This window comes from Lycorma delicatula, chromosome 7 (genome assembly GCF_047948215.1).
Source record: "Lycorma delicatula isolate Av1 chromosome 7, ASM4794821v1, whole genome shotgun sequence".
NCBI classification, from domain to species: Eukaryota; Metazoa; Arthropoda; class Insecta; order Hemiptera; family Fulgoridae; genus Lycorma; species Lycorma delicatula.
The window spans coordinates 87,395,767-87,422,688 of NC_134461.1; the positions used below are offsets into that span (position 1 = coordinate 87,395,767).

The 26,922-nt window shown below is 28.6% G+C and overlaps 1 protein-coding gene across 3 annotated transcripts in view; it reads left to right on the forward strand.

The window, feature by feature from the left end:
* Positions 1 to 25,884, forward strand: part of LOC142328111 (WD repeat-containing protein 5) — a 37,768-nt gene extending 11,884 nt beyond the window's left edge. For 2 of the 3 annotated variants that reach the window (XM_075371624.1, XM_075371625.1), the window contains 5 exons: positions 422 to 511; positions 2,627 to 2,766; positions 4,248 to 4,479; positions 17,712 to 17,799; positions 19,647 to 25,884. In XM_075371624.1, coding sequence (XP_075227739.1) covers positions 422 to 511; positions 2,627 to 2,766; positions 4,248 to 4,479; positions 17,712 to 17,799; positions 19,647 to 19,747 — 651 coding nt within the window. In that variant the 3' untranslated portion in view covers positions 19,748 to 25,884. Of the gene's footprint in view, positions 1 to 421; positions 512 to 2,626; positions 2,767 to 4,247; positions 4,480 to 13,266; positions 13,400 to 17,711; positions 17,800 to 19,646 lie in introns of all 3 variants that reach the window. The other variant, XR_012757190.1, reaches the window with a different exon arrangement.
* Positions 25,885 to 26,922: the final 1,038 nt, after the last annotated feature.

The window sequence follows — 26,922 nt, forward strand, 5'->3', positions numbered from 1 at the left end:
AAACTTAAAATATTAATGGGTAAATTGAAGTAAGGAGATTTCATTATTTTGGAGCATTTGGTAGGATGAGGAAGAGTAGAAAAAAAGTTAGCAAAGCTGGAAAATAAGAAACATCCTAAAGAAATATCACAAAATGAAGAAGCATAAACAGATTATTTCTGAATTGATGTACTCAATATGAGGTTGGTTAAAGTGGAAAGAAGAAAATACTTGTTATAGAAAAAAATTTTGTTTTTCTAATTGTTTAGTAATTGATTGAAGTAAATTTATTTCTGTTTAATTAATTGTATTCTTTATGAAAACATGTTTTCTTTTAATCATTAAAATTGTTTTACAAGCAGATTTTTTTTTTGCTCTATGTCATGCCATTTATATTTTATTATTTGAGTTAAATTATATATTTGCATACTCTTTGTTTCAGGGTAAATGTTTGAAGACGTTAAAAGGCCATAGCAATTATGTATTCTGTTGCAATTTTAATCCTCAGTCTAACCTTATCGTTTCTGGATCAGTGAGTAATTATTTTAGTCATTTTTTAGTTAAAACATTTTAATCTGTTGTAAAAAGTGCATACATTGATAACATATTCTGTTTTGATAACATTTGTGTAGTTATGGTATATGGATTTATTTTTATTTAAGCCCACTGTCCAGTTAAAGTCCTGTAACAACATAAATTAAGTCCTGAAGCCCCATTTTAACCTCTCAAACTATCAAATTATATACCCAGTATGAGTATGAGAAAGAAGGAATTTGAGAACCCTGTCGTTTAGATTCTTTTTTTGAACCCCATTCAGATTCTTTCTCAACAAGTGAATGAATGAAGTTACTTATTCTTGCTTTGTAGGTGATCAGATTTTTGCAATTTCCTTTACTGTAATAATAAACATTGAATTTGTTTAATTTAAGTATTAGAATATAAACTGTAGGTTAGAAATTAGCTCTTTTTCTGAAGTTTCACACAAAACATGAAGAACTTTATGCCAAAGTGGTACAAAATTGAAGAAGAAATTATAATATTCTTTAATGTAAAAACCTTTTACCATTTTCAGAAGTTTTCTCATTGAAGAGGCTTGTGTATGTATATATATATATATATATATATATATATATATATATATATATATATATATATATGTGTGTGTGTGTATATATATATATACATATATATGTTTGTCCTTAATTTATCATTCTGATTAATCTTTCTTGTGCATTTTGTTTCTAATTTTAATATAAGTATTGTGCACTATGAACACAATTCATTTTCAGGTTATTATGAAACTAATTAAAACTAGGTGTTACATTTTAAGTAAAATTTTGTAGAGTTTGTGACCATTTTCTTGTTTTCCAACTTATTTCAGTATCTATTAAGTGTACTTCTATTTGTATATGACACATTACACTTAAATTTTCTTTTTCCTTATTTTCTCTCTACTTTTCAACTCTTATTACATCCTTTGTGTACATAACACTTTCTGTTATGAATATGGATGTTGAGAACAGAAATGTAGTGGCAAATTATATATCTGTTTTTCTTTATTATTAGCTGTATTTTCTTCACTTTATTATTCACCTGTTTTCCATATTAAAACATTTTTTTCTCCTGGTTGAAGATCTTTCCTACTCTGATTTTATTCAAATTTATTGTGCCAATTTTGTCCAACAATTTAATTTTCTCTTTATTACTCATATATGCAGTAATATGTTGTTTGCATATTGTATGATAAATAGCTTTATGTATGGGCATATAGCTTTTTTGAGGATAATGTTCTTGCTATATAGCACTAAGCTAACTTTGCCAAAATATACAAAGGTTAAACGCTTGGCCATTCTGTAACAAAACGTGGCAACTGCAAAGGTCTTAAACCTTGATGTACCTTCTTTTTTTCTGCTGCCATTTGTTAATATGTACTTATTAACAAGAATCTGGCCTAGGATGTAATATAGCATACTCACTTTTGAAAAAAGGGATATCGTTATCCATGGGCTTTTACTATAATAAATATGTTCCAGACAATTCAGTGATTACTGAATTTATTGTACAATTGAATTCATTACCATTTTGCTACCTCCAAATCAGGTTACCAACTCTTTTCTACAATCAAATTTATCCAGCTAAAGTTACCTACTTAATTTGATCTACTTACTTTTATAAAATGATAATTTTTCCCCTATTTTGATATTTAACTTATATAATTATAACTAAAAATATACTGTTACTTTTATAACTAAAATAAATTTTTTCATTCCACATCATATTTAAATCTACGAGTAATTATATACTCAAACAAATGCAAATTCTGTTGATGCAAAGGGCTAGTGCTTGTCTTCCTGTTCAGAAAGTCAGCAATAGATTGAAGCCATTTGTATTTTAATGCAGTCATCTGATCACCCTTTTGCTTTAATTAACATCCTGGTTTGTTAGTGATGTAACAAGCTACTCTACACTAACTGCATGAATGGATATCAGCTGCATGTGGGCTGCAATTCAATGGATTCGTGTTAATTGTCCACAGAATATTGGAAATCATATAAATCATTCAATTTATTTTTAATGGAGCAGATTTTTTTTGTATTCCATGTCAACTGTGTTACACTAATGTGTGCTGTATTTTTTTTTTCTTTAGTTTGATGAAAGTGTAAGAATATGGGATGTTAGAACTGGTAAATGTATTAAAACGCTTCCGGCTCATTCAGACCCAGTGAGTGCTGTACATTTCAACAGAGATGGATCATTAATTGTGTCTAGCAGTTATGATGGCCTTTGGTAATTACTTCAGTTATTATCATTACTTTAATGTTATGTATTCGTTTACTTTATTACAGAACTGTAAATATGGTCTGAGTTCAGTTAGTCTAAACCTAGAAATAAGCATTTTTTAAAGAAAAAATTAGTTTGAAAAATCAAAACGAAGGATTGAGTTCTGAAGAAATTTAATTGAGTGAATGAAAAATAATGAAATTAAATTGTACACTTTTTTATAAATGATGGATTTGAATAGAAGATGTTGAAGTAAGAAAGTTGTGTTTGAATCATAACGATTCAACTTTGCATGTAGCGAGTTTTTTGTTATGTCCATTCATAATTTTTTGCCATTAGGGACAGGTACTGTGTTTTTTTTTTTATAAAAAAGAATCATTCTATGACAGATTTTCTACTAGATTTATCTTATTTTTAAAAATTGATATTTTAGTGAATTAAAGGTGATTTTATGCTTCACTAAAGTTTAGAGTAATAAGTGCATTCTAGAAATCAGAAAATTCTGTTAATCCAAAAAGGTCAGACATTTTTTCTGCATTATATGAATTTCACTGTATTGTTTACATTAATAATTTTAGACTGATCTTGTTTTCCTAAATGTCTTAAATTTTTGACTTTAATAGGCTCTAAACTTAATTATAGTTGGTTATTTGGTCTTGTCCAGGCAGATGTAAGTTGCAAGTAGTGAAAAAGGTTTCTTAACTGAACCATAGTTATCCATGTATTTGAGTAACCTGTGCATTTAGAACAGATAAAAGTATCTAGTTTTATATTTTCTGTAAACCTGAGCTATACAATATTTTAGCTGATACTGTTATAATAATTGAAAATGTAACAGCCTACCTGACCTGCAGGTTAACATTATGAACTGGTTCACATTTAATTTTATTAAAGTATTTATAAGTTTTGTTATGTTTCAGGTTTAGATAATACAAATTATACATTATTCTGGTAATTATAGACTTTTGATGAGGATTTTTAGTGAAAAACAATTTGTATTTAAAATAAAACAGTAAATTTTAAAATTGTTTATTAATAGAAAAGATGACTTAAGACTTAAGAAAGATGTTAAAGTCAGCTGTATATGTGATAAATAGCTGAAAAATAACTGTGATTAAACTGTAATCCTTCGTTTGTAAGTTCATATTCTATTTTGTTTAGGAAATTTGAATCATACTGGTTAACTCTCCTCCCACTACAACGTAATAAGTACTTTTCTTGTATGATTGGAGAGTAAAAAGCAGTTCTAAAGTTTGTTGTCATCATTTCCATATTTAATATTGTTCATATATTGGGGTAAATTATATTTCCTACTAGCAGATTGTGCAGCAGTTATAAAACAATGTAGTAATTATGAGAACAAATCATTCAGTCATTTGCAATAAATGTATGTCTATTTATGACAGACTTCTTTAGAGTTATAAGTAAATTATTTTTTTTTGCAATTATTAAAAAAAAAGTTAATAAATATCTTATCAATTTTTCAGTCGAATTTGGGATACAACACCTGGTCAGTGTCTAAAAACATTAATTGATGATGACAATCCTCCTGTTTCATTTGTAAAATTTTCACCTAATGGTAAATATATATTGGCGGCAACTTTAGATAATACATTGAAATTATGGGACTATAGTAAGGGCAAGTGTCTTAAAACATACACTGGACATAGAAATGAGAAATATTGTATATTTGCTAATTTTTCTGTCACCGGTGGGAAGGTATGTAAAATTTTGTTTTTACTTGTATACTAAGAATTAATAAATTCATATACAATAAAAATAGCATACATTTGAAAACGAACATATAATGGAAATTATGTAGAGAAATATTACTTTATTGTTACTCCTTAATAGTTGTCTAAATTTATTTACTTAAAAGTAACATTTAATTAAACTTCTTGGTTATATAGTTGCATGTTATATATTTTCCTTTAGTTGAGCTTTATAATGATTGTTCTGTGGGATTTGAAATTCGTTGCCAGCTTTACTTAAACTTAATGCTACAATATAATTTGTATTATAAGCATTTTGAATTTTATTCAAAACTAAGTAAAACTTTGAAACTATTTAGAGTACCAACAATATTATTTTTCTATCTATATCAGAGCTGTTCCAGCAAGGCGCTCTCCTCTATTTATAGCCGTACATCTATTCCCCTCCACAAACACCTTGCTACAGTTGTTCGACTATACTGATTTAATTTCACAACTATATTACTTATGCTGTTTATGATGTAGAATGGTAATAAATATTCAGCTTTGACATTCTGGTGGTGTAATCTGATCATTGTCAAATCTGCTAATCTTTGGTTCATTCAATAGGAATGTATTCTCATCTAAGTCCCTCTGTTACCCACTTGTTTATTTTTTATTAACTTGCATCCTTTATTATGATAATAATGCTTTATGTTAAAATGCACAAAGAACTAAAATAATCTTATTAGAGCTTGATTATTTAAGTTACTTTTTTTTTTATTTTACCTCCTGGAGGTAAACTTCAGAGGATGAGATGAATGACAATTTTTGTTGCACGTGAAAATGCCATGTCTGACCAGGATTCGAACCTGAGACCTCCAGATGAAAGGTCAAGATACTACCACTTGCACCACAGAGGCCGGCTATCTAAGTTACCTTTTTCTTTTTCTGTTTAGCTTCCGGAAGCACTGTCAGGTATTACCTTATAGAATAAATGAGTTTGATATGTATGAGTGTAAATGAAGTGTAGTCTTGTACAGTCTCAGGTCGACCATTTCTGAGATGTTTGGTTAATTGAAACCCAACCTCCAAAGAATACCCACAATCTAGCATTCAAAGCCATATAAAAGTAACTTGCCTTTATTAGGATATGAACCTTAGAACTCTGACTTCAAAATCAGCTGATTGCGAAGACATGTTCACCACTAGACAAACCTGGTGGGTTTATTTAAGTTAACTGCCACATAGTAAGTTTTTTCGTAGTAAATTTACTTTTAAAAAGAAAATATAATGAAATGTAAATAAAAATAAATGTAATAAATCATTTTATTGAATGCACTAAATAAATTTGAATGAACTCAACAAATTTAATTTCATACTAAAATAATAAATGAATTATGAAATTCAATGTGTAGAGTGATTCAGGAGGAAAGGGAAATAATTTGGAAACTGATTCTAGAGCTTTAAATAAGTAAAAAAATATAATACACAAACGTATGTCTGAAAAAGCTTTGTTGTAAACTTATGGCTAGAGAAAAATTTTGTTCGGATTTCAGTTGCCCTGGTGAAATGAAGTCATACTGAAATTTTTACGGCATTATGTAAGGAGTAAACTAGATGATTTCTTAGGTTTTTTGATCTGAAAAAATTGACTAAAACAGGTCTCAGAAATATCTACCACAGTTTTCATGATAGCAATTGTAAAACGCAAAAATTCGGTGTTGTAAAATGTGTGTTTTTTTTTAGGTTTGAAGTACAATAACTTTGTTAGATGATAAATAAATGCATAAAAATTATTATCAAAACTTGTAGAGAATTTAATTGAGAGAAAATTGATAAGTATATAAAAAACAAAACTATCAACTTCTATTGTTAAAAACAAAACTTAATAGAAAAACGTTTTGAATTGTAAAAATTAAAATATTTGTAATTGACTTTTAAAATAATACTCACTGTGTTTAATACTGTTTTAATTAACAATAAATGTTTGAAAACTCCACCATTGACATCAATGCACTTTCAGCTCATTTCCTTACATTTTCTGCCTTCAGTCTAATGATATCTTCATGTTCCTTGATGAGGGCAACAGCGTTGAGAACGTGAGCAATCAATCATGTGTATCTTCTTTTGGCTTGTATACCTCCTATATCATTCATCCCCATAAATGGTAATCTAAGCAGCCAATTTACCAGCCTGCTATGTTCAATCTATGCACCTGCTAATTTTTCATCTAAGAATTATTTTCATTCGTTAAATATGTTTGTGCTCCATCAAGTTGGTAGTACATTTCAATTCATTTCATCAATGAGAATTTTCAGACACTGTAAAAAATTCATTGTTTAAAAATTATTCCAGATGATTTCTCCCCATGACACGTTGTTCTAGTTTGAAAGGGCCTGTTAATTGGTTATCAATCTTTCTTTTTTTTTCCTGTTTAGCCTTCGGTAATTACCTTTCAGATAATACTTCAGAGGATGATATGTATGAGTGTAGTCTTGTACAGTCTCAGTTTAACCATTCCTGAGATGTGTGGTTAATTGAAACCCAACCACCAAAGAACACCGGTATCCTCGATCTAGTACTCAAATCCATGTAAAAATAACTGACTTTACTAGGACTTGAACGCTGGAACTCTTGACTTCCAAATCAGCTGATTTGAGAAGACGTGTTCACCACTAGACCAACCCGGTGGGTTTGGTCGTCAATCCTGCCACATCAAAAGTTAACCAAAAGTCATTGCTGGAAGTTTGATTCAACTACAGCACTTGGGTTTTCTTCAGACCACAGATATGAATTCCATGTGTTGTTTATGCTATTACGTGTAAAAGTAGCTTTGTCTGAAAATATTATGAGCAGAATTAAGTGATTACCATTGAAAAAACTGCAGGCGTGGTCATCAAGTTGAAGGTGTTAACTTTTTGAACATGATAAGGGCACAGTCCATGAACATGTAATGTCCTTCATACTGTACTTTGTGGAATGTTGAGTCTTGTAAAGCTTAGTGCAAGAAGAATGTTTTCCCTTTCATGAGCATTTTACGGGTTGACGTTCAGGTGAGACATGAATGATTGAAATTGCACCATTCTCATGAAGATTATTAAAAATTGTTACAAAATACTTTATGGTTAAGAACTACTCATCTAGGATACCTATGTCAGCATTCTTCTACTGCAACTGGAACACTTCCGTCGCAAAAGCCATACACAAAAATCATATCAGCATATTCTGCTGGAGTGAAGAGACGTGACAATTTTCAAAACAGAATTTCATTTTTTTTAAATTCAGATTCAATTGGAAGAATGTAGGTACAGTTTAGAGAACTTTAAACACAAACTTGCTACACAACTAAATTTTCAAAAATTATTATCAAGATTAGTTAAAAAAAAAATAAACCGCCTAATATTTATTATTTACATGTCATTCCAATTTTATGATAGCAATGAGTAATTAAATTAATTTCAAAACATACAGTTAGTATTGCCAACCTAATCTTTCAAAGGTCTAGATTTATTATACTAAAAACAGCTAATTTTAATTTTTACAAATTTTTAACATTTTTCTCAAGTTTTGTTTTTAATGATAAAAACTTCTTTTTTTTTTGTTTTTCATTGACTTTATTACATCAATTTCCTCAGAATTATATTCTCTACAAGTTTTGATAATAAAATTTGTGCATTTATTAGTCATTTAATAAAGTTATTGTATTTCAAACCTAAAAAAAATTGTTTTTTGTCACCGAATATTTCTGTTTTACATTAGATCATGAAAACTACAGGAGCTACAGTTCTGGAACCTTCTTATTTGATCTTTCAGTTCAAAAAACATAAACCATCAAAACCTCTTGTATAATGTCTTAAAAATATCATCAGTATGACCTCATTTCACCAAGGGTAACTTGATGAAACATTTTTGGACATGTATGTTTGTATGAATTTCCCTTATTTAAAGTTCTAGAATCAATTTCCCTTTCTTCCTGAATCACCCCTTTATAATTATTAAATTTGATGTATAAAATTATCGTAAGGGTAGGCTTATACAAATCACAATGAAAGCTTTGTACCGTAACATAAAACAAAAAATAATAATTAAATATATGTGTACAACAGTTTCAGCCACCGTGTAACACATTTGTTGTGTAAACTGTATACATTAAGTAATTGTCGGATAACCAAATATTATTAAGCACTTCTTTTATTTACTTTAAATTTACATTGAATTAATTAATCATTACATTAAATCGTAATAGTTTCATACTGTAGTTAAATTCACATTTTAAATATATATGTTAAACATACATGTATGTATACATACAATGTAATGTCTAGCTAGAACAGATATAAAATTTAAAATTAGTAATGTGATTTTTTCAACATTTTAAAGGAAAGTAAAATTCATACAATTAATAATTCTACAATAATTAAGATCAGCTGGTTCAATAACAAGTAAGAAGATAGTATTTGTTTATATTAGGTAAGAGGATAAAGAAAATGAATGAATCTTAACATACCGCCCATCAAAAAAGAAGTTCTTTTTTCTAATAATAATATGAGAACATCAGTATAATTGAGTTATAAGATAAGTACATAAATGTTATAATACAAATATAAATTATACCAATAATATGGTTCAGTAATTTTTATAATGTAACAGACATAAATAAACCAATTACACTGTTATAATACAATTGAATACATAAATTATTTATTTTACATTTTTTATCAATATAATATATAATAGTGATTACAGATTTATGTCAATGTATTATAATAATAATGCTCATACATCAATTACTTTGTTATAATATACGTAAATATATATATTCTTGCAAACTTGTACCTAAATCTTATAGACTAGGATTTCTTTAAGTATATTACTCGTGACGCATCTATTGCGAGAAGGTGTGTCTAATGGCCCAAACTACCATGGTGCCATTTGCTAGAAAGTGTAAACAATGATGACTTATTGCACCTAATATATAATATTTTTCTGTGGTTTTATATTGTTTGTTTGTCTGCGTATGTGCCTGTGTCTAGTATGTATGTACATGTAAATGTAGTATGATAGTCAAACTGTATAAGACTGTAAGGGTGACTGTATAAGAGCATATGAGTAAGGTATAAATATATTGATATAAATGCGGAATATTAAATTATAATAACAATATATAACATTTATGAACATGCTACAGATCATAATTGAAAGAATATTAATAAGATATAATAAATAAATTACAATAATAAAATACAATATAAAATGAACAAAATTATTATTTTAAAAATACTATCAATTAGTAATATTATTATGAAAGTTTTTTTAAAAAAATAAACAATATTTAATTAATTGTCAGATACTGGCAGCAAACATAATTTATGCATAGGTCTTCGGAGCTGATCATTAGCAGTCTTTAAATCAACAACTCAAAATAATTGGTCAGAACCTGGATACACTTTAGTGTTAATTCCGAATTTCCACTCATTGGTGAAGAGTTTTCCTTGTGGATTAATACTAAGTCTCCAATAGACAGATTATGTGAAGGAAAATTCCATCTATTTCTCTGCTGGAGATTATGAAGATAGTCCTTAGACCATCTGGAAAAGATGGTAAAAGATTGGATGAATTTCTGGAGTAAAAGCCAATGCCAAAGGCGGTTGATTTCAATTTCTTGGCAATCTGGTTCACGTAAAGACATAAGTGGACAGCTAAGAAAATGTCCAGACAATAGGGGCTCTGGGTCCCAATGATCTGTAGAAACAGTAAAAATGGGATGAGAATTAAAAGACGGCTTCAACCTGTGTTGATACCATATACAATTCTTCACAGTTCAGGATTGTTTGTCGTACTACACATCATAGATGATATTTTATGCTTTTAATTGCACTTTCTATGAGCCACCAAAATGGGGCAAAGAAGGTGGAATAAATGACCATATGTTTTGTTTGGTAAAAAAGACTTGAATGTTTGATTTTAAATTTTCTGAATGTAAGAATTTAAATAAGTCATACAAAATATTCCTGGCAGAGCGGAAATTGGAACCATTGTCGGAAAAGATTTGGATAGGAATACCTCTTCGTGAAATAAATCTCTCGAGTGTTGCTATGAATCCGAGAGTAGTCAAATCCGAGACTAATTCTAAATGAATCGCCTTAGTACTGAGGCATATAAAAAGTGCGATATAAGATTTACTTAAGGCTTTGGACCGCTGCCTGCCACAACAAATCATAAAGAGGCTCCATAGTGTATTGCACAAAGAATGGATGGGAAAGTACTACTCTGAAGGGTGGTAACTGACCTAGTTTGCAAGTTTTTGTGTTAAAACGAAAACAATTCAAACATTAAAAATTGATGAAATGCTTGTTTTAGCATTTAAGATCCAGTATTTCTGGCGTAATGAATGATGCATCAATTGTATACCAGAATGCTCAACAGTAATAATTAATTTAGTTAATTTTTGCCTTTGAGTGTAGGATAATAAGATATTTTGCTTGATAATATAATAAAGTGTGTTGTAATCGATCTCCCACTCATAATAGTCCTAAGTCATCCAGAAATGAGTCAAGTGAAATGATTTTACTTTGGTTAGAAATAATTTGATTGTTCTTAAAATGTACATGTTGGGAGTTGAGACTGTTTTATGAAAAAGGTAAGGGTCTGATTTAATTCCCTTGTAGTTAAATAGCCTTGTGGTTCATTCAGAACGATGTAATTTAAGACTGTAAATAAATCGGAAACAAAAGCGAAATTTGTGACTTAGCTTAAGTAAAGTTGAAAATTATTGTGTATAGTCAACTAAAATAGTATGTGTACTAAAGCTGTTGATATGCCTTTACGTTTTCTGTAAGACATTCCGGATCCTTAATATAGATATCAAAATGAATATGAGTATTTGGCCAATGAGATGAAAATTATAAGAGCCAAGGTGGACCATGCCACCAAAGTAACATATCAATTAATTTAATTGGATTACAACCCTTGGACAATCTGTCAGCTGGATTTTTCAAAAACTTAATGTAGTGCCATTTAGCATTAGAGGTATCTCTTTGAATTTCAGTAATTCTAACACTAATACCTTCCAAGCAGATGGATATCCATGAATCCAGGACAATGCTATTGTTGAATGTGAATACAAATGTATTTCATCAATATGTATATTTAAAGCATTGATTACCTTCAGCAATAAATGTGAAAGTAGTAAACAACCAGATAATTCGAGCCTTAGTAATGTTATTTGATTTAAAGGAGCAATTTTTGATTTGGAACAAAGTAAGTTACATGAAATTGTTTGATTAGGAAATAAAGTTTGAATTTAGATACAACAGCTGGAACTCTTTATGGAGGCATCTGAAAATCCATGTATTTGAATTGAATTAACCTCAGCACCATTGTTGAATTTAATTGGTCTTTTATCTTAATTAATTCGATGTAACTGCAACTGATTGTATAATTTTTACCATTGAGATAATATTGTTGTGGATAATCTTTCATCCCAATTAATTTTAAGTTGCCATAAAGATTGCATAAAGCATTTATGATAAAAAACAATAGGACCATTAAGACCTAATGGGTCAAATACTCCTGCAATAATAGAAAGAATGATTCTTTTAGTATACATTTTAGTATCAAAGAATTGAGCAATTTGGAATCATAATGTATTTGTAGAGTTGTTCCATAAAATGCCTAAGGTACGTAACTCATGTTCCTGGGCTAAAGAAATAGAATAATTTTGCTCAGGAGTAGTAAGTAATATTATCATTATTAGAGAACCATTGATGAAATGGAAAACCATAACTGAGTAAATTAGAAACATAGTTTTTAATTAGACAGCTTCATCTAGATGGTCATAGTCTGAAATAAAATCAAAACAAAAATCATTTCTAGTAGCATTGCATGCTAATGGGAAATCTCTTTGGTTTTCATTTCATGTTTGAATTAGGCATCTAGTGGCTAAGTATGGAGCACAAGTGGTTCCATATGTTATAGTTCTAAGTGCAAAATGTTTTAATTCATGTTCTGGAGATTCGCACCAAAGTATGCATTGTAAATTAGTTATTAGGTTTAACTAGTATTTGCCGATACATTTTTGCTATGTCTGATGTAATAACATAGTTATGAATTCTAAATCTAAGTATGACTGAAAATAGGTCCTGTTGGACAACAGGTCCAACTATTAGTGTATCATTAAGAGATAAACCATTAATAGTCTTAGCTAAGCCGTCAAAGACAACTCGCAGTTTGGTAGTTAGAATTGGTGGGCTTAAATATTGGGTGGTGAGGTAAATTATATATATCTGATTCATTAGTTAATAAATTGTCAGAATTAATTGATGACATATAACCTAAATTTAAGTATTCGTGCATAAAGGTGGGATATTCCTTTTTAAGATTAGAATTGTTGCATAATCTTTGTGCCAGATATAAGAACCTATTTTTAGCATTAATGAAAGAATCACCTAACCACAGTCTGTCAGATTTACATGGTAACGAAACTATAAATCTGCCTTGATTGTTTCTAGTGGTATTAAGTTGGAATTGTGTTTGACATGTAGAAGTTTCATTAATTAAGATATCAGAATCAATTTCATCATTTTTCCAAAAAAATTTCAAGTATAGTTGAATGATTTGCTTGTAAAAAGGGATGTAACAGTATTCTTATGTTTCATTTTAGTAGGAAGACAATCGCTAAGAATATATCCTAACTTAGTCTCTTGAATAATAGGATATCTTGGATTTCAAATAAATTTACGAGATAAAATAAGATCTAAATAAAATTGGGCTCCGATTAAAATATCAATATTATTCAATATGTTAAATTTAGGATCTGCAAAGAATAAATTTTGAGGTAAATCAAGATGGGAAATTTCAAATGTTTGTAATGGAAGGCTGTTAGTTATGACTGACAAAACAGCACAGTGCACCTTAAATGAAAAGTTTTATATCGAGAGTGCAATGTAAGTACTACACTATTATCAGAATTAGTTAATGCATTATTTATGCCTGAAATAGGTAAATCCTCTTTATTGAGTCCTGATTTGCGAACAAACTTTATGTGCAAAAATTTGATTGACTGCCTGAGTCTAACAAGATTCTACATAAATGAGTATAACCAAAAATGTCATTTACGTAGACAAAATTATATTTTTGTTTGATTGTGAACAATAATCATTATTTCTAAATCTATTATTGCTTAATTTAAAATCATTAAGTTTATTAGTTTTATCGAATGTGTTGTGTCTTTGTTGACATAAATCACGTAGGTTATTTTAGTAACATTGATTGTTGGAATGAGCTTTATGAAAACATATGAGACAAGAATTATTATGTTCTAAAAAGTCTCTTTGTTCATCATTAGATAAAGTCAAAAATTCTTTACCTTTTTGTAAATGATTGAAATTGTAGAACAAAAAATGTAAAGTTAAATTTAGAATAACAGCTGATATTAAGTTTATGAATCTTGTTAACGTTTGAAGTAGGATGTTTGCGATTAGATTTAAATGCATTGTTGTAATGTTGTCCTTTAACATTACCGCTATTGAATTGTGAGTTTGTAGTACCTAAACTAACATTTTTAAGGATCTATCATCTGGTCTCAAGAAATTTTAGGAACACTTGAAAATCTTGACAGCCTTTATTTGATAATCTTTCCTTTCATAGTATGGCAGTACTATAATTTTAACCTTGATATTAAAAATTGAATTATAATGAATTCAAATTTGTTAACTGGAAGTTGCATAGATTCAAGTGAGTTGACAAATGAAGAAATGTCAATAATCAATTTAGATAAAAGATCTAATGATTCTCCTTTTAATGAATTTATTTTTAAAATGTCTGCATTAAAATATGCAATCATAAATTTATTATTAAATCATTTTTTCAGTAGATCTAATACAATTTTATAATTTTCATTGGTTATTGGAAGATTTTTAATAATGGCTAAGGCTTCATCTCTTAACAACGAATGTAAGTAGTTTAACTTTTGAATATATGTTAAATACTTTCAAGTGTGGATTAAATCATTAAATATGTTAAAAAAGTGATGCCATTCAAGAACGTTACTTTTAAACAATGGTAAATTAATAGGTTGCAATTGTAATTGTTTAATAGCTGTCTGCAAAATGATCTTGATTATTTACCCTACGATTATTTAATAAATGTTGCAACTTACATTGCATAAAATACTTAAATTACTTACTTAATATTGCATAAATTTTCCTCGACTTGTACTCAATCTAAAGACAAAATATCATCATCAAAGTCTATTTCTAATTGTGTTTGATTGGAATAATATGTGCTGTGCAAATCAAGATTTCATAATTTGACTTACAATGCATAGCTGTCACCTTGTGACCTGTCAAATTTATCTGTGAATGTTCCAATTCTTGTAATGGAGGCCTCAATTAATTTTCTTTGGTTTAATAACTTTTGATAATGTGTTAGCGTAAATTACAAACCCAGATTCATTGTAGCATCTCCATGATCAATACCTAATTTCATCCACGAATTAACTGTTGTTATTAATGAGGCACCAATGAAGATTGTATATATTTGCCAAGTTGGGGTGTATTTTTATATATCTGACATGTATTAGAACTTCACATATAACTGATATTTATGATAATATTATATTATATTTATATTATCCAATCTTTTCCATATTAATTTTTTAAGTATTCGGCAGATCAAAAATAATGTACAACAATTTCAGCCGCGGTGTAATACGTTGGTTGTATAAACTGTACACATTAAGTAATTGCTGGATAACCAAATATTATTAAGCGCTTCCTTTATTTACTTTAAATTTACATTGAATTAATTAATCATTACATTAAATCATAATAATTAATACTTTAGTTAAATTCACATTTTAAATATATATATGTTAAACATATGTCTAGTTAGAATAGATATAAAATTAATAATATGATTTCCTCAACATTTTAAAGGAAAGTAAAATTCATACAATTAATAATTCTACAATAATTAAGGTCAGCTGATTCAATAACAAGAAGATGACGGTATTTGTTTACATTAGGTAAGAGGATAAAAAAAATTAATGAATCTTAACAATATGTTCTGCATCCGCTTATGAGCTCTGCTGATTGTTGATTCTCTATTCACATAACTCCACTGACTTATTTACTAAAAAAAAAACATAGTAACACATTATTCTTATAAATTCATTAGTTATTCATTTACTTACATTTTTTATTTATTTTGTTAAATTTAGTTACCACATCTATTTTAATGGCCTACCTATTTTCTTCAATTCATTGTTGAAATAATAATTCTTGTAATGTACAAGTGCATATCAAATGTTTGTTCATTACTGAAATACATACCTGTTCCACTTTATTGTGGATCTAGGAATTTAACAAGCCTCCATTTACACATCTTCCCATTGTTCACTTTCTACCTCATCCAGAATATACCTTCTAAGTCCAGCAAACTTCATCTCTATCTTCTCAGCTTTCCCCCATAGTATTTGTCATGATTCCTTCAAATTTTCCTTAATCTTTTGGAATTCTGTTATTCTTCATTCTTCTTAAATGAACCAGCCATCTCAACCTAGTCTGTTCTATCCTGTTTCTCAGGCTGCCTGTATTAAAGTGTCTTTCCGGATTATTATGCTTTTTATTTTATCCAACTGTCTTCCCTGCTGTATTTTGTAAGAACTTCATTTCACATGCCGGTAACCTACTCCACTCTTTCTCATTTATTGTCCAAGTTTCTGATTTATACGTCACCATCGGAATAAAAAATACTTATCTTAGCCCTTCGCAGAACCTGTTTATCTATAAAAATCTAACCCTGGTAAAAACCTTCCTACCTTTCCCGAACCTCTTTGTGATTGCCTGGTTAATCCTTCCATCACTTATTATGTTCACTCCTAAATATGTAAATTTGTTCACCATTCTCAATGAAGTGTTGCCCAACATTTTATCTTCTTGTACGTCCCTGTCTCTCCCCACCACCATAACTTCACTCTTCAATCTTAAGATCTCTTAGTTTAATCTGTTTATATGTTCAGTAAATCTAATGCTTTACTGAGATCACAAAAAATTGAAAATTGAATTTTTTTATCACAGAATTTAGAATAATTTTCAAAAAAGAGGAAAAGGCTCTGTCAGTAGACAATTTTTTCGTAAAATAATGCTGAAAGTTAATACTATGTGCTTTTCAAAGAACACTAAAAGTTAATTATAAACTTAAGTTAATAATAAAAGTTAATTATTTCAAATACTTCAGAAAATAAAGGCTATAATGAAATTGGCGTATAATTTTGTAGATTAAGTACCAAATGTTTCTTAAGGGGGGAATTAACAAGTCTTACAACAGTTTAGGAATATGTTGCTGAAAGAATCGTTAATTAAATTTGTAAGGAGGATAATAACAACCATTTCTTGTAAAATAATAGCTGGAATATCATCAATAACCACAGAATATTTACTATTACTTATGTTTAAAATATGAACTTTCTGGATATCAACAAGAATCTGCTTTACCTCAGTTACAGTGTTAACAATGTCTGATTCATCAAGAATTGGAAAGCTGAAGTCATTTGGTTGCTAACCATACTCTGATATTAATTCCCATATACCATAATTTTTTGTATCGTACACTATATAATCTGTGCAATTAGAATGAGTTTTTTAAAACCACATCAAGATACAGTAGTTTTGATGTTGCTAAAACACTAATCTTATGATAATGCTTTCACAATCTGTCCATTGGATTATTCATAAATAATTAAAGTAACTGCGTATAAGATCAGATTTAAAATTTAAGATTGCAAAAAATGCTAATAAGAGATATGTAGGTAGATAGGTGTTTTGACATACACACACACACACACACACACACACACACACAATGATCCTACTACATTGGTGATTTAAAGATGTGCATGTGTGCAGTATAATATAGTAGTTGAACAGAATGAGTGCATCTTTTAATCCTTATTCCTTTTTTCAGGTTTTATTATAATTTACTTTATTGTATTATATATATTGTGTTTTTATGATATGTTTGTACATTATATTACATTTACATTATCAGATTATTCCTTTAATAGTATTTGTACAATTATTAACATAAACATAAAATATATTTTTATGAAATAACATTCATACTGACACCTATCTTGCACTTAACATTACTAATTTTAGGTAGTGTATATGAGTGTGAGTAAATGGGTTCATGTTGTGGATGCACTTAATAATCATTTATTGTATATATATTAAAACAAGTAATATTTAATTTCAGTGGATTGTATCTGGTTCTGAGGATAATCTTGTATATATATGGAATTTACAAACAAAAGAGATTGTACAAAAACTACATGGACATACTGGTAATTAGTCAGTTATAATGATAACATTTAAATCTTTATATTTGTTTTTTTAATGTTGTTAAATTTAAGTGCTTTTTGTTTATTGCAATTGTTTAAATTTTTGTACTTGTCCAAATTAAAATACTATACGTAATGAAAATCTTCATGTTGAAACAATTTAAAATTTCTTCTCGCTTCCTTATCACTTTCATCACATTTCTTATCACTTCTGTAATTGTTAGAGCACATAAATAGCTGCATGTTTTCTCTTCTTTTTTTTTTTTTTATCATTTATTGCATGCTGCATCAGAAGAAAAACTATAGCTAGTACTCAGAATTTCCACTATTCTAGGTGTAGAGGCTGAAGTAGAAATTGTTAAAAAATTTTATAATATCAGAGTCAGGTTGTTTATAAAGTATTGTGTTTATCTAACTTCAATTAGTAGCCCTCTCTTAACTTTGTCAGGATTGCGCTTCAGTTATTATTTTTCTACATTCTTAGATGGTTAACATAGTTTTTGTTTTTAGCATTCACATGATAATACATTAATCACTTTTCAGTATAATTTTTGATTTTATATTACAAAACCTTATATGAAGTATTAGTCCCAGAAATTATGTGATTAAATAAATATTGTGCACTTAATTATTTTTGAAAATTTCCTTTGGTCGCATAGTTGTTTCTTCTTCTTTATTGTTATTGATTTAAGTATGTAAAAGTAAAATCAAAGAGAAAGACCTGATCGCTAAAAATATAATAGAAAATATTTGAGAATTATCCAAAAAGTATAAAATCTTTCTTGTAATAAATTTAAAACGAGTAAATTCAGAATATTTTGTTCGGTACTTTCATCAATCTATTATTTTTCTATTAGTTTCATCAACCACTCGGTTACATGATTTTTTTTACTTCTTTCATTCAAAAATGACCGCTGCTAAAAATTCTTTTAGTTTTTGAATCAAATAAAACCTGATGAGGTGTAAAGACAGAACCTTATAATGTAATAGATGGTCAAATACATCTGGAAAATTTTTTTGAAGTACTTTGTCTCTGCATCAGATTGCTTACAAGTATTATATGGAACAGAAAAATACCGTTTGATCCTAATCGTTTATTTTACTTCACACAAGGATTGTTAGTAAAATAATTACGGTAGTTAAATCTCAGTAATCCTGAAAATTTATTGCCATTTCATTTTGAATGAAACTAATGATACTGTACATCAACATTTTCTGTTGCTTGTATCAATTGAAAATTGGATCATGAAATGGAAGACTGCTTCATTCATATCACTTTTCCTGTCTTCATTTAATTGTCGAGGAAATCTGGATTTTTTTTATCTTAAATGCTTAATAACAGTGTTATGTTGGAGACACCATGAAATCTAAGGAAATGAGCTATAGGTAGAGATGAATTGTTTATCTCGTTTTAAATCTCATTGTTAATATTTTACTTAAATTTTTAGTTACAAGAGGGAGTTATCCAGATCAGTTTGTCCTTGAACACCGATCTTCCTTCATAAAACAATAATGTAAAGTTTTTCATACTTTTTTATCTTATTTTTAATTGTCGAATTTCATTATCTTATTATTTTCTGCTGCTACTTCCTTTACAGAATTTCACTAACTAAATCATTTTTTTCCTTTTATTATTTTTTTATTTCACTTTCATAATGACCATATTTATTTCCTGTTCTTGCATACTTTATTTACTATTAATTTTTTAGTATAATTTATTACAAATGAGATTTTAAGATTTTCAAATATATATATTTTTTTTTGTTTTTACTTATTTAGATAATGTAATTTATCTATTTGGCTAATTTGCTTTTAAGAATATGTAAATAATAATAATAATAATTTTTCAGATGTTGTATTGTGCACTGCATGTCATCCAACAGAAAATATTATAGCATCAGCAGCTCTTGAACAAGATAAGACTATTAAACTGTGGAAAAGTGATACATAACCTAACCTGACTTATTAAATACATTGTTATTTATTTATTTTTTAATGAATACAGTTTTGGAACAGCAACCAGCAATTAGGTGCTTCCATTTAATGTGTTCATTTTAACTGTTACTGAAATTGTTTTATTTCACACCGTAAACATACGTATATTTATTTATCATTAGTTTTTTTTTTAATTCAAGAGAATGTCTTATTGACAATGTGTATCACAGCTTGCCTTCTTATGGAGACATGAATTATGTGTTCATTTCATAATTCAATACTGATTTGTGTAACAGTTATGCTGGGTCAGCATATTCAGTTCAAGATGAATTACTGTGTTAATTCTAATGAATGTGTGTATATTTATTTGTATAATACTATGATTTCTGGAACAAAACTAACTGTTGCTTTATTTATTTATTTTTTATTTTTGTAACATTTACATCCAGTTAAGAGAGGAATCTCACGTTACAAAAAATAAAACTATTCACTGTTTAATTTTTTTTTTATTAAACTGCTGAGTTAGAAATTTTAGGTCCTCAAAAATAGCTAACTGTATCCCCTTATGGTTCAACAACCAAGATGTTTGAAAACATCTTGGTGAATAGTAGCTTCTTGAAAATATAAGTTTATGAATTAAAGTTTTATTTATATATTTATTAACTGGTGCTCTATTTGATAAACCAGTTACAATTTTTGGGATTTAACATGTTTGTATTTTGTGCAGTTTATTTGTGGATGTGTGGTTGTTTATTATTTAATCCTACCACATTACATATCAAGCTACTCTTTTATATAATCGAGTAATAACCACTAATTCTGTGCTTAAATCTGATTAACTTATTTCAATTATACGCTGATATTTCTGTTGACTGGCTGATGCTTACATATAGGAAGCAGTTCTGTGGTGTTCGTTGTAATAATTGTTTGAAGTTCATTGTCTGATTTGACAAATTTTGTTTGCAGTATTTTTCATTCACACAATAAAATGTATTTAACTTCTTTTTTTTTTTCATTATTTGTTTATCACATCAACGATAAGTCATTAGCAACTTAAATAAAACTAAGTGATCATAAATAATTAGACAGTAAACACCAAACATTGAGTAACAAACTAAAACGTGAATAAAAAATGGGTAACAAATATTAAAACATGACCGATAGACTACTTTCACTGCATACACAATACTCCGTAAAGGATCTCCTTTAAGCAAAACCACTAAATTAAGTTCTTCATCCCACTATCACAGAGAAACCATAACAGTCTTTTGATGTATTTTTTCCAGTCGAGTAGAACCTTCACATTTGGATTTAATTGTCGACAAATAAACCCAAACATTGGGCAATCTATAAGTAAGTGGTTTATGGACCATTTTACATTGTATGCTTCATAGTTCTGCTTAGGAGAACTAAATAGAATTAAATAGATTAGCTTTGTGTGCCTGATCTTCAGTCAATTTAGGATGACTCCATTGGGTAAGTAGTTTGACATGGACTCTCTTCGTGAAGTTGCTCTCGCATGTTAATTCTAATCAGAGGCCATTTGTTGCCACCCTCTTGGCTTCATCAGTGCATTTGTTTTCGAAGATGCTACAATGACTCAGGACCCATACAAATAAATAAAAATTTATTTAATTCACACAGTAGTACTTGTATGTTGGTTATTTATTACTCTGATAGAAACTGAAATCTCTTGTCCTTAGGTAATGCTTTTTGACAACAATAGCTAAAAAAATAAATCCATTACAACTTTCATTCATCAATTCATTGCAAATAAGTATCACAACTGTGTAGCTATAAATTAATTTTTATTATTCTCCCAACTGTGGGTGTTAGTTATGTAATGACTTATCTCAGTGTGGAGTTAATTTTACATTTTTTGCACTTTTACAAAGCTTTACAGAATTGAAAGAAACAATAAAAAATTAAATATTATAAAATCTTATTGAATTATACAAGTGGTGTAAAATTGATCTTGTGCATCATTCTTTTAAGAAAAGCATGCAGAATCTAATTTTTATAATTTGTCATGCCAAATAGAAATATTACTTACAATATATGTGATTTTTTTAACTGTGGTGATCTCTGAATTGCTACTGAATATTTTAAAAGTTTAACACAACTGAGAGGAACTATTTACATTTTTTTTTTTTTTACAATACTTACAACCTATTTTATCATTTTACTTTTGTGGGGTAAATTTCAAAGCATTCATCTATAAATAATGCTGGTTCACATTCGGAACACCAATAATTGTTTCTTTTCTTTTTCCGGATGAGTTACATACATCTTTGATAAAGTTTGGATTTCTTTCCAGTTGGTGGGATTCTTCTGATAAAATATCTATCAGTTAATCTGGACAGTGGTGGTTCCATGGATTGCCGATTAGTCTTAAGCCTAGTTACTGATGATCCAAATGTTTCAAAAATGTATTTAATTAGATTCATTCAAAATTTTAAATGGTCTGTTGGTAAAAAAGGTTTTTTATAAATTACAAATGAATTGTAGATAGTCATATTTAATAATCTTTAAAAAGGTGTTATGTACCATTTTGAAATTTTTTCTGTCCAGCAAATAAGGCTGAATCATCTAGTCTTTTCAATCAACTCCCCCCAATAAATTTATTGTAATCAACCACAAGTTTTGGTTTAGATGCCATCTTCCCATTATTTTGAAAAACAGTTATCATACCACACTGCGGCAAGTAGTAATAAGGGATATGACTTTTATCATGCCATTGCATTAGCATTACTTTGCCAGAATATATGGCGCAGCTATCCCCTTTTTTGCTTGCTTCCAGCCAAGATGACCGTTCCATAAATGTAACAATTCATCAATTAACAAGTTTCTTTAATTGAAATTTTTCAAGCTAGGCATCTGTTATTGATTGAATTTTAAAAGGTTTTATCGGGTCAGTGTAATTAACTGTTGTCGAAGTGGAAGAATTTTTTTAATAATATAAATCTGTCAATAGGAATCATAACAGAAAAGCCAGGTGTCTCAAACAGTTATTTTTTGGAGTAATATTTTACAGATGGTTTTTGTACAATACCCATCGACATAATTATGGCTAAGTATATGTATTTAAATAAATTTTTCATACCCTTTATGAACCCTGGATTTTGGCAATAAAATAATCTAAATTTAGAAGCATATCTGTTGGTCTTCTCTACAACTTTGTTTACTAGTGTCTTATCAAAAAATTTGAAAAATGCATCCATTGGTGTTATGGCCTAGGTTCCCAAAAACATTTAAATTTACTCCACTGTTTTCAGTAAACTGACATGATTGACTAATAAATTTATCTACTTCATTCCAGCTAAAATTAAAATCCCCATAAATTGTACTATTACACCAGAAGGGTGGAAATACCCATTAGGAATAACCTCATCATTTTCATCCTCACTAGATTCAAACAGGTAATTTATTATGTCATGATCAGAAAAATCTGAATCAGATCGGAATTCCATAAGTTTTCAATTTCATTGTCGGCTAAATTACGTGAACATCCAGCCATTGGAAAAAAATAAACTAAATTGCTAGTATAAAAATAATAGAGATAAAACACAAAAGTCTGATTCAATAAAATATAGTAATTAAATATAAAATTAGAACACTATAAAAAAATAATAAAATAAATAAATAAACTGAATACACAAATAAATTCAAGTAAACTTCATTAAACAACGCACGCATTTACACTTGGAATATAAGCGCAAACATAGCCAAAGAAACGCATTGTTTTTAATATAATTATTAAAAATAGTTTTTAATATAATTATTATTATATCAATAAATACACATCGAATAATGAGTATAATTTCACGAATCCAACCATACAGTTGCCACAAAGATACAGTTAAAATTACAGCTGCTAGAGGCCAACATGTGACAGCACTACACTGAACGTGAGTATCTCGTCAGCCTTTCTGGGGAATGAAAAATTCTTGACAAAAAATGTCACATCAGCCACGTTTGAATGGTTATCATGATTTGATGTTTAACCACTTAACCCATGCAGAAATTATTAAAAATTAAATTGCAATATTAAATTTTCAATAAAAAATTATATGAAAGATATTTAGGTTTAGGCTACACTCTCTCTGAATATATTATTTGCTTTTATTTTGCAAAAGATAAAAACAGAAATTGCTTAATAAAGGATTTTTTTTACATAGCATTTAAATGGTTAATAATTGTGACTTGAAGTAACAATTTAATCTCATCAGTTGGGATGTTTTCTTGAAATTCATACACTTCACGAAATAGTTTAAAAAGCCAATATTTAAAAATGTCTTGGGTAAACCATGCATTTTTTTTTTACTATACAACCATGGGAGCTGGAATACTTTCAGTATAACTCCGATCCTGTGTTGTACAGCTCTAAACTGAACTTATCTTCTAAACAGACTTATGGGTCTTCCTACCAGTGGATGCAGATCGTATTCATCCTCCATTTCCTCAGATGCGTTCTTCTTGGTTATGGTACCGATCATACTACTAATCATGTTCCAGTTTCTTATTACATGAAGCATGCCTTCCACTATGTTATCTGGTGCCATCAACCCTATTTTGTTGTGTACCTCTCTCCTTGCATCTTCCCACCTTATATATTGGAAGATTATATATTCCACCGTATTGCATTCTCCACAATAGAGACACAAGTTGGCTCTCCTCCTTTTCTTATCAAACAAATGTTTGTTAAAGCTTCCATGGCCTGACAAGAACTGGGTTAGTTCAAAAGACAGCAGTTTCCCATGTCTCCTTGCCAGCTATGGCTTTATATGAGGAATGAGCCTCCTCGTCTGCTGTCCAGATTGTGTCCTTGACCACCTCATCTACCATTATTCCACTAGCTCCCTCCTTGTCTGGCTCTTGGATTTACCACTTGTTCTCTCCATCGCTTCCTCTGCTAGTAATTCTAGCAGCAGGATCATCGCTATCACCATAATTGCATCTGTCAAGGCTGTTCAATAAGTAAGCACACGCCACTTCAGTGTTGTTTGATTAAACAAATAAAATTGCACAAAAAGAAAGAAAACAATATGAAATGCTGGGGGGGGGGGGAACTGTGAAAGTACTAATTCACAAAAGTTTATTTGATAGTCAAAAGTGGTTTGGAAAACCATAGGGCGTGAAAAGTTCCCTACACTAACCTCACTGGCGTAGGAATAACTCTATGATCAAACAAAACTGGCGGACTTTGTTAGATTAACCTATAAATTACTGTAATAGCCTAGGTAATTTCAGTGTTATATAAAAAACACAGTAAAATACAAAAAAAAAACTACGCAATAAATAATCTTTATATATCATATGTTAATGCACCAATGAAACCATACATTAGATATGCTATTATTATCCCCTCTTATCTACTGTTCTCTTTCTGAATATATATATATATATATATATAATTAATAGCATCAGTAAGCGTTTGTATGTAACAATGCAGACAGCCTTCTCTTTACTCAACTTTTTCCATAGTTGATGACTTGTGTTTAAATTCTGAGAATATTGTGAGGAAATAATTTCCAAATAAGAATCACATCTATTATGTATTGTATAAATTTATTGTTGTAAACATTCTATAACATAATTAAAAAGCAATAATAAAAGACAACCAAAAAACCAGTAATGATACAAACCATATACTGCATCATGATTTATTGGAAGATATACTCATATTATAAAAAGTAAATTTTTTCTCAAAATAATCAGTGCGGATTAGCTAGCAGTTTGAACACATTACAAAAACCCAGATTTCTTATAAAATCAAATGTATTTTTTCTTCCATATGGGTCCATATTTTGATATAGATTCAATTTATATCTTATTCTCATATTTAATGTACCATTTACAAAGAATAAAAATAATTTCGGAATGTAAAATGTGTGAGCAAGTTGAAAAACAGGTCTTAAGATTCTAGTCAGCTAATCATGATTTTTGTTCCACTAAGTTAATCTGTTTTGTATAAATATTGAAACAAGATAGTTTTTAAAAAGAAAACAGTTTTTTTTTTATGCGACGTAATCTCAATCTGAATAAGTGTAATAAATAATGTATATAAATATAAAAAATAATTATTAATAATGTTTCAGAGATTCAAAAAATAGTTACAAAATAGATTCAAAATAGATAGTTTTACATTTTGAGGAGGTATTATTTTAAATCTTAAAAAATTAAATCACATTCAATCTTAAACCATTTTATTACAAAGTATTTTTTATCAAAATTAATGTACAACAAATTGAATAGGATCTAAATAATGAGAAATGGGTCATATTCAATGTTTTCAAATCTTTAAGTCAGTTTTCTAAATATTTTGTACAATTTGAAAAACAGAACAACTGAAAAATTTTAGAACAATCCAGTATATACTGATCAAACTGTATGGCCAGATAATAATTTTTTGGTAATGTTCTACTGGAAATTAAGAGCATTTATGCTGTGGACAAGATACGACCTAGCTACATCAAATTTTTGTTTATAAATGAATCACATTTTATTAAAACATAAATCTAGAAAAGAAAAATTAATGATATTGACACAAAGTTTAGACAAATTTGTCAGATATATTAATAAGAACAATTCTTTGCTGCTGTTTAGAGTTTGAATCGCAGACATAACTCAACTCATAAGAAAATTTGTTGTCTCCCTTTCACTTCATACTATACAGTTTGATTGTGTAAAGAGCTTTATTTAAAATAGTAATCATTTTTACTGTACCTGTTAATTTCAGAGTAATGAATCAATTTATGATTATCATTAAACATTTAGAATGAACAACCACCTAACAAAATTAAATTTTCTTACATAAAAGTTTATAAATATAAAATATTTATGTAGAGATATAGTGTAGATTTTTTTCTAAGTTAAGTAAAAAATTATGTAAATTTTTTACATTAATATATTTGTTGTAATAATAGTAGTAGTTACTAGTAATATGATGTACAGTTGCATTTTTGTACTTCATTCCAGTCAGTATTATAATTTTTTATTAAAAATGTGTCTGACAACTTATAAACATGAAACTTAATTTCTCAGAGCATTTAAAATATGTTCCTGGATTATTTTGTTTGCTTTTATTGCCTAAAAACAACCATAAAATCTCTAAATTAAAGTTTGTGGAAACTCTCTCAACACAGAAAATGTTGTACAGCCTTGTTTCTAATAGTAATGACATCAGTGAAG